Source organism: Xyrauchen texanus, chromosome 22 (genome assembly GCF_025860055.1).
Source record: "Xyrauchen texanus isolate HMW12.3.18 chromosome 22, RBS_HiC_50CHRs, whole genome shotgun sequence".
NCBI classification, from domain to species: domain Eukaryota; kingdom Metazoa; phylum Chordata; class Actinopteri; order Cypriniformes; family Catostomidae; genus Xyrauchen; species Xyrauchen texanus.
Window position 1 is genome coordinate 38,965,124 of NC_068297.1, and position 9,863 is coordinate 38,974,986.

The window sequence follows — 9,863 nt, forward strand, 5'->3', positions numbered from 1 at the left end:
ATGTAACGTGCCTACCGCAGCATCCTGGATTTGAGGCATGCTGCCTGAATCCGTTTGTGCTACAAATAGCATATTCACACTTCAGACAGGATCATGGTCCCCTTCAAGCCAGCATGCACGAGTATGTTCATGGTTTATGTTTACTTTACCAATGTTTTTACACTGAGCCCTTTGAACAACAGCAATAGGTGACAGGAGATGTGTTGCATGCACAAACATGCATAAGAGACAGGCTTCAAATGACGTTTCCAACCTACTTACAGAGTTTAAAACTTAAGAATCTTTCCTACTTATTCCTAGGCAATACCGGTACACTGCGTACAGGCAGGCTATACGCTGGGCTTATGGAGTTTTAGGGAGGAGTATAAGGAAGCCTCTACCCTCTTGTGTGGTTTCAACCATCAGACAAAACTTCCAAAGTGGTGACCAAACCTATCAGGGCTTTCAATGGCCTCGTTTGGATGAGAATGAATAAAAATAATTGTTTATTCTGTTGTGATCGCCCAATTGCCCTTAAAATGTTATAAAGTACACAGAACACATGAATTTTAATAAGAAAAAACAGTTTATTGGCATTGCTTGTAAGGGTTACTAAACATTTACTGGACAAGGATTACTGAACAAAGACACAGGTTGCAAATAAACAAATCTATATAAAAAAAGCCAACTGATGAAGGGCTAGACCTGAAACCTTTGCACATTGTTTCTTTTGCCTGCAAAAGTGTGGTCTTACCTGAGGGTCAACTGATGGTTCTCGCACTCACTCACACTCACTTACACACAGTCACTCACACTCTTTCATGAATGCATATGCAGTGATACATGCAAAAGCATATCAAGCTGACACACAGTGAACCCAGACAACACCGCACACAGAGGTTGACAAGGCACAGGTAAAATGATTGGTAAATTATTTTGAATTACATAAAACAAATTTCATGCAAATAACAGACAGAGGAGCAGACATGCAGCATGCAGGACCCCTTGAATGGGGTACAGCGACAATTAATGCCACTTACAAAGACGAAAAAAGTAATGATTTAGTGCAAAGTAAAACCAAAGCAACAACACACAAAACATGCAGAATACAGGAAACCACCACCAAATGAGATGACAGGGACAGAAGGAAAGAAGATAAATAACAACTAAAATAAATACTTACAACTAAATCATTGGACTTGTCTGTGGAAAAAAATAATAATAATAATGTGAATTTAGGTTCTCTTGTAGCGTGACTGCCGGGCTAGGAAGAGGCTGACGGCCTCCTCCTTAGGAACCTGTTCGAAGGATTTAGCGATGGGGGCGGGTGCATCGGAGGACAAATTAGCGCTAACCTCTCGAAGAGCTGCAGGTGAATGGGTGTAGCTTTCCTGAAGGGCCTTCATCAATGATGTTGCATAACCTGCAGATATAATAATAATAATACTGAATAAAGATCATTGCCACTGATCACAGATGTCTCGTGAGCCATCTCAAAATATGATAGAACTGCATGACACTGCTTACTGTATGAGGCTGCCTCTTTGATGGGACGCACCACATGGGCACCTTTTCTGAAGCGTGGATACCGCGACGCAGTACTTCTCCGTCCCATCACTTTTCCGTGCTGTCTCACGGTTGGCATTGTGATTGTAATGCAGCCGCTAAGAGAAGCCTACAAAATAACACATTTGAGATTTTTTTTACTACAATAGGCATGATAATAGGTACTATTATTACTATAAAAGGCATAATAATTGGCTGTATTATTCCTTGGATAGCACTGACCTGCTATACATCCCAACGTATGAAAACACTGTGTGCTTGGGTGCGAAGTGCAAGATGAGGGAGTGGTAAGCCTCAAGGGAGAATGTCTGATGCTGTGGAGACAGCTGTCGAACATCTTTCAGTAAGGCAGTCCTCGTGATTATGTTCTCCAACTTTACTGCTGCCAATGAGCCTGCAAAGACCAAGACAGGGAGGCAGACAGACACACAGATGGAAAACGTATAAATAGACAAGATAGATTCAGACAAAAATTCATTTTTTAATGGAAACACATGAAATGATCCTGCATGAATTATAGCAAACATAAACAGTAAACAGAATGTTATGAGATTGCCAGGGAATGAAAAAATTATTTAATCATCATAGGTCACATGTCAAAGCACTCAGACAGCAAATACAACAAAACTGTAGAGCGTACATAATACCACATGCTGTGTGTACTGTACCTGGGTCCAGCCACTCTTTGTTGCGCTGATCCCCGTCTAGAGGGCCATGGGCACAACTGGAGAAAGCAGGGGTGTCATGGTCATGGATGTCCTGGATGTGGTTGACTAAACTTTTCCATTTAGCCTCCATGACTGCTGGGTTGCCGTCTGGGGTTGAGGCTGCAGTTCAATAGAGGTGATTCACTATAGCAGGCCTCCACAGCTGTAGTTGGTCACACTCTTTTGAAGCTGCATCCAATGCCTTCCCCAGACCTGTTTTAGAACAAATGGTATTAATTGATATGCACTAACAAAAACTGCTTCAACGTTCCAACAATGGATACATACTTTTGGCAATGTGCCACACATCAAAATAATGCTGTGTTCCTTCAGGGCTCAGCTCCTCTCTCACCCATTTGGCAACCTAAGGAGAAATAAACAAACTTTTGTGGATGATTGACCTGTGTGGCCCTCTGTGTATCAGCAAACCACAAACATCCAGCTTCAGTGCAATTCAGATGTTTACATTCTATACTGCATTTTTATTGTAAATACCTGGCGATGACGGTCCGTGATCAGCGTTGCTAAATGCAGGTCCTTTCCCCTCAGCAGGCCAACACTGCGCTTGAGCCCTTCAAGCTCACACCATGAGCTGTTGGGGACCTCTGAGCTCTGCAACATGACATAACAGTGTAAGTGTAAAATGCTGGTGTTGTTGGAGGCGGCGTGAATGAACCGACGCGTTGCTGGTCCAAGCATTACGATACACTGTACTCTAGTTAGGCAATACACAAAGCTCTAAGCATCGTTGTACTAGTGGAAAGATGTTATATTAATATACAATCAGTTTACTAAATTGCAGAGTTCATTTCTTTGTCTAATAACATCAGGTTTACCTGAACAAGCTGAACATCCACCACCTTGTTCACTCTGTCCTCGATCAGAGAGTAGGATCCATACTTGCAAGCAGTGCCCAGGAGAATCTGACCTGGAATTAATTACAAATTTGAATTAGGTTTCAAGTTTTTAATAACCAAGGTCTGTAAAGACAATCCACCATGTCATCTGCAAATGCCAACTAAAGCCACCCTACATGATAACAAATAAAAAAATCAAAATGTGCAACTGGTCTATGAGCTCTCACACTGGTTTACCTGCAGTCACCAGCAAGAACTAGCCCGCCATCCATTGCCCGTAGGTCACTAAAATTCTTCGCTTGATCGTTTTGCCAGGCCTGAACGATTACAGGGATGGTGTAGCGGCGCTGATGGCGAAAGTAACTGCTCGCACTGATGCACTGCAGGCCAAACAGAGTCAACATTCTTAATGTCTGGGTGGCCAAACATCCAGTGAAATGAATGGCCCCGCTTAACAGGAGGTTGCAGGTCGGCATGTTCCTGTGGAGCATTGGCTGGTTTTGCCAGAAACGGTGGTAGCCACATGATGCACAGACCTAGATATGTAAAAAAAAAAAAAGTGTAATCAACAGTATATCAGGATTCAATATAGATTAGGTACTGTACATTACTGGTCAAAGGTTTCATGTTTTCAATGAAACACACATGACCAATACAGTATAACACTCAAATATGATGCCATCACAAACCAATAAACTAAAGCCAGCCTGGTACATACATTGTAAATTAAATTAACTGGCAAGACAGTCAGAGCTATCAGATTGTAATTAGATATTCTGATTTTCTAATCAGATGGCCTGCAGCTTAAACAAAACCGTACCTGCTTGATCTTAAGAAAAGTTCCTTCCTGCTGCACGATGCTACTATCTGACCTCTCACAACAGGCCGGACAGATAACAAAAAGGCCCATCAGCTCCTCTTGGCAAACAATGAATTTGTCAATGCCACTACAAGAACAAAAAAAATTGTTGTTGGGGGGGCATTCAAACTACCAAAGCTACAGTACACAAAAATGAGCATTCAAAATGGTCTATGTTGGTTTTAAACTATCTCACTTGTGATGGGGGTCACACGTGTAAGGTGGCTCATCATCAAACAAGTCCTCCTCATGCATCGGCTCTTCGGGCACCCACGATAAGTCACTGATGACAGAGGCATTATCATCATCTTCATCTGTCTGTTCAGGACTAGCAAGGGGAGTGGAGGTTTGTGTGCCGAATGATGTCTGTGTGCCCACGCTGACCATCTTGGGCTTCAGGTTAACCTGCACAGCTGTGGAGAGGCAGTAAACATACCCAAACATGAGACAATCATGGCAAATCTAAACTGGTATGTTTTTTGGTGTAGGCTATGTATTAATTTAATCAATGTGTATGGAAATGTTCTGATTGCATAGATACTGGCAATGTTTTAGAGACTATATCTAATAACTACCCCTTAAAATACCCAAGTTTTACCGTGAGACCATCGGGGGGGCTTCAAAGAACACTGTGTCCCAGCGTCAGAAGTGGAGGAGGGCAAGGGCTGATCCCCAGTATCGACACTCTCCACAGTATCTACACTGTCCACAGTCTCCTGCTGTGAGGCGTCTGTCAACATCTTGCGAAAACAAATATGAAAAAGGGTCAGCAAAATGCAAATGAGTGTAGTGGTGAAATAAGAGGTGGGTATACTATGAATACTTAGAACAGTGATTCGCAAGCACATTGGGTGTACAAGCACACTGCAGGAGTACATGGAAACATTTAATCATTTATTTTCAACTTGGAAGTACTGAGAATTATTTACTTATCATCTTTGAAATTCCAAGAAGATAAGTAAATATTCCCAGTCATTTCATAAGTCCATCAATAAAATGGGACGTGTGTGCTACAACTAACGTTAGTTTCCCAGTGGAAACAATAACCTATGGCACAGCCATAAAGCTTTCATGATGATATGGACTTTTACTTCAGGGCAATTTTGTTATTATTCTAATTTTTATTCGTGAATCACGAAATATGCTCTTCTAATGTCAGAGTGATCGTGCTTGTAAGTTAGTGGAGGCTGTGTCAAAGGGAACACGGTATACAAAATACACACAGAGCTAGCTAACACGCAGCTTGTAAACATTAACGTTAGCATGATGCTTACCGTGGCAATTTCTCGCTTGCGGCAGACGGTGTCTCTCGACCTCGGGACGGGGCAAGCAGAGAGGTTTGCGTTCACAGACGGCACGGCGGTAGGAAGTAATTTAGCACTCCTCTCATTTTTTAATCCAAGTGAGACCATTTTAGCATCCCCTGAGTGGTAATCCTCCTCTTTGAAATGCGTGCTGCATATTCTCGAGTAGGCGGTGACAGAGCTAGCTGAAAAATCTGCCCGCCTAATCTTCACAAACTGCACCCAGCTTCGGAAGATCCCTTTGTCCTTGGGGAAGGAATAGACCCTATGTCCAGTTTTGCTGGAGTTCTTGCACCCGCCACAAACACAGTAATAAACCATTTTGACTAACGTTATTTATGATCTACTCTTTATCTATCTCTAAGCTATCTGTTATGCTATGCTATCTCTCACTATCTATGCTATTCTATCTACTTACTTATAAATCTGTCACTGTCACTCTTTCACTAGTTAGCTACTCCTCGTCTCACTCTCCCTCAATTGTAAGGCGGGCTGCGGGCTTTCTTCTGTCGTCCAACAGTCAGCGAGTACCTCATGTGACGTCATGGAATGCATTGTGGGAGAAATAAGAATAATCGCTAAGCTGTAGCTAAAAGCTAACATATCACCTACTTTTCCAGTATTATATTTCTTTTTGTAGTACCCTACAACATCAAATACAATGGATAACTGTTTAAATGTTTATTACCAACTAGAAAATTGCCAAAAAAAAAAAAAAAAAAACCTGCACCATGGGCTTTAAGGACCTTACCTCATTCATAAGTAAATGGGAATATTTAAAACACAAGATTCGGGAATTTTCTATACAATTCAGTAAAAATTTAAGTAAGGCCAGAACACAATTGGAGTTAGAATTGACAATAGAATTAAACAATTTATGTAATAAAAGTGAAATGGATAATGAAACCAAATCACAAATTCTGTCCTTGCGATCCAAAATTGATAATTTATATATTCAAAAAGCTAAAGGAGCATATGTGAGATCTAGAGCAAGATGGATAGAGAAAGGGGAAAAAAGTAATAATTATTTTTGTAGACTTGAAAAAAGGCGACAGGAGAAAAACACCATAAATTCTCTTTATGTGAATGGAGCTGAAAATACCTGTCCTAAAATGATTTCCTCAGAGATTCTTCAATTCTATAGTTCCTTATATAGCTCATCATTCTCTACATCAGACTGTAATACTCTCTATGACAATATACATACTAGCATACCGCAGTTAGACCAGGTATGCTAGTGGTGGTGGTGTAGTGGCTAAAGCACAGGGCTGTTAATCAGAAGGTCATTGGTTCTAACCCCACGGCTACCACCATTGTGTCCTTGAGCAAGGCACTTAACTCCAGGTTGCTCTGGGGGATTGTCCCTGTAATAATTGCACTGTAAGTCGCTTTGGATAAAAGCGTCTGCCAAATGCATAAATGTAAAATGCAAATGGAATTTAGAGACTTATGCGACGCTGACATTATAATAGAGGAATTAGATAAAGCAATAGATCAATTATCTGCAGGGAAATCCCCAGGCCCTGATGGCCTCTCTTCAGAATTTTATAAATTCTTTAGGGAAGATTTGAGAGAACTATTATTTCAAGCCTTTTTCGAGTGTATCCAAAATAACTCCCTATCTTCGACTATGAAACAGGGTTTAATTACTCTCATCCCCAAACCAGGTAAAGATGCACGCCACATAGATAACCTTCGTCCTATCACTCTACTGAACTGTGATTATAAAATTCTAGCTCATATATTTTCCAATAGGCTCAAAAAAAAACTTGAATCAAATAATTAGTGAATCACAGTCTGGTTTTATAAAAGGCAGATCAATACATAACAACATCAGATTAATTTTAGACATTTTGGATTATAGCGAATGGATTGAGGATGACGGGTATATACTTTTTTTAGATTTCAGGAAAGCGTTTGATACGATTGAACATAATTTCATATTCAAAACCCTCAAAGTTTGGTTTTGGTCATAAATTTATTTCTTTTATAAAAATGTTGTATAAAGACATCAATAGTTCTACTCACTATCATTTGGAACATCCCAAAGATTTAACATTTCACGAGGAATAAGACAAGGATGTCCCATTTCCCCTTTCCTATTTATCTTAGCGGTAGAAATGCTTGCTATCTTGATAGATAAAAACAGCAACTTTGACAAATTGAATGTATTTGGAAGACAAATTGGTATTAGTCAATTAGCTGATGATACAGTGATCTTTTTAAAGGACCAATATCAAATTGATAAAGCCATCCAATTTATTAATCTGTTCTCCAAAGCATCAGGCCTACAATTAAACTTAAATAAATGTGAATTATTTGCAATTCATGGCAGCGAACTAGACTCTTTATGTAATATACCGATAAAAACATCTGTAAAATACCTGGGGATAACTATTACTAGAGATAGCAATCAAAGTGTCCAAGAAAATTTTGTAAAAAAACTTTCAAAAGCTAAAATTATTCTCAACAACTGGATACAAAGAGATATCTCAATTTTTGGAAGAGTTTTGTTAACTAAAATGGAGCTGCTCTCTAGGTTTGTTTACCCAGCCTCCTCGCTAGCTATCCCACCTCACTTACTAAAAGAATGTAACACTGCAATATTTAACTTTATTTGGAAAAATAAGCATCACTATATTAACAAAAATGATTTAGTTCACAGTTACAAAGGAGGAGGATTAAATGTTATTGACTTAGAAATTATGAATAGTGTTTTAAAAACTCAGTGGTTAAAATCTTTTCTTTGTAATACAAATGGCTTATGGTTTACTGTTTCTTCTTCAATATTTGAGAAAGTAGGTGGTTTGGAATTTCTGATTAGATGTGATTTTGAGTTGCACAAATTACCTCTTAAATTGTCCGCCTTCCATCAACAAGTTCTCCTTTATTGGAAGTTAGCATTTTCCCACAATTTTAGTCCACACAAAACTTGTATCTGGAATAATCGGTTTATTTTACACCATAACAAATCTTTATTTTATGGAAACTGGATTCAATATAAAAATTTTTCCCTGTTAGATTTGTTGGACAACTGTGGTAATGTTCTCCGTTACAATGATTTTTGTTTGAAACATGGATTTGTATGTCACCCGAAAGAGTTTTACACAATTGTAAATGCCATACCTAAAAACATGGTGTTACTGGTAAAGGGGATTCTTTCACACTACTCTGTGACATTCTCTCTCCCATCTCCTTCTCTGGGTATATTATCTATTAGAGATCATAAATGCAACAACAAATATATTAGAAGTGTTTTTATTGATAGACTTCATCCAAATAGAAATAAACGCTACTATATTTTCAAAGATTTTGACCCGGAGGAGGTGAAGGAATTGAGAATGAATTATCTTATCTTTCCAAGTCTCCCTAAAGTGAAAGAAATTCATTTTAAAATTATAAATGACATATACCCATCTAAAGAATTACTGAAATCTAAATTTGATATCGGAGAAAACTCTTGTCAATTTTGTGAAACTGATATAGAAACCACAGAACACATTTTTTATTACTGTAACCACTCAAAGTTATTTTGGTCTCAATTGTACAGTAAACTGTCATGTATTTTTACATGTGTAAACCCCCTTGAATACAAACAAATCAAATTTGGTGTACTTAAGAAAGATTGTTCACAACACTACTTAGTTAATAATCTTTTTGAACTTGCTAAATACTTCATTCACAAATGCAGATTTTTGAACCCCCCCCCTTTCTTCATTTTACTAATGAACTTAAAGCTTTTGCTGCTTCACTTTGCACCCTTTCAAATGAGAAAGCTTCTACAGTAGCCAGTTTTTTCAATGAGCTAAGTGCACTTTAGCTCCTTCACCCCTTGCAAGGACTTACTTTTACATAAATGATATTCATTTGTTTCTTTTTTTTTTTTTTTTTATCTTCTTGATTGTATATTTGATTTGAGACTTTATCGCTGTTACTTATTGTATTTTGCAATTATGTCTGCCCTATGAGAATTGTAAATTAATATTGTTTGTTCAATACCTATTTTGTTTGTAAAAGTGAATTTCAATAAAAAAATTTAAAAAAAGACTGTGGGCGATTGGAGCTCCACTCTCAAACAGGAAATACGTCACCTCCACTTCGCGGGGGCGGGGCGGAGTAAATTCGCGGGGTTTTTACATTCCATACTTCGCAGTGGGGAAACATCAGCGATTTTCTCCCCTTCTATTCAGGTATTAATTCTAATGATTTTTTTTTTTTTTAAATATAATGTTTGTAGAGTGTGCAGATGTGAGTATTATATTGATTGCTTGTTAATTTAAATGTTTGACATTTTTTTAGTTAAGAGATGCACGAACGCAAATCTCCATTTTGAGCATTATTTAATGGCCCGAGACCACATATAGATAACATTTTAGTGTTGGTGTGTGGCAGGTATGTTTGTATTTATTGTTTAATTCTGTTTAGTGGTGATTGTTTGATTGTATTGAGAAGTGTAAATGTGAAGAGAATTTAACGTTATGCATTTTCAGTTAAAACGGTTTTTTTTCTCCCACAGGTGACTTCCCCGACTGTTTTCATTCTCGTTTTCTCACTCACTTTCAGAGCTAGGCGACTTTCATTAGCTTGAAGG

The 9,863-nt window shown here is 38.5% G+C and overlaps 1 protein-coding gene across 1 annotated transcript; it reads right to left on the bottom strand.

The window, feature by feature from the left end:
• Positions 1–1,641: 1,641 nt before the first annotated feature.
• Positions 1,642–5,389, bottom strand: LOC127662840 (uncharacterized). The gene is made up of 11 exons (XM_052154214.1): positions 5,243–5,389; positions 4,567–4,708; positions 4,165–4,381; positions 3,930–4,056; positions 3,347–3,645; positions 3,089–3,180; positions 2,748–2,864; positions 2,541–2,616; positions 2,214–2,465; positions 1,768–1,939; positions 1,642–1,654 (listed from the first exon to the last, which is right to left on the bottom strand). The coding sequence occupies exons 1-7, from the start codon at positions 5,378–5,380 to the stop codon at positions 2,833–2,835; spliced, it is 1,047 nt and encodes a 348-aa protein (XP_052010174.1). The 5' UTR covers positions 5,381–5,389; the 3' UTR covers positions 1,642–1,654; positions 1,768–1,939; positions 2,214–2,465; positions 2,541–2,616; positions 2,748–2,832.
• Positions 5,390–9,863: the final 4,474 nt, after the last annotated feature.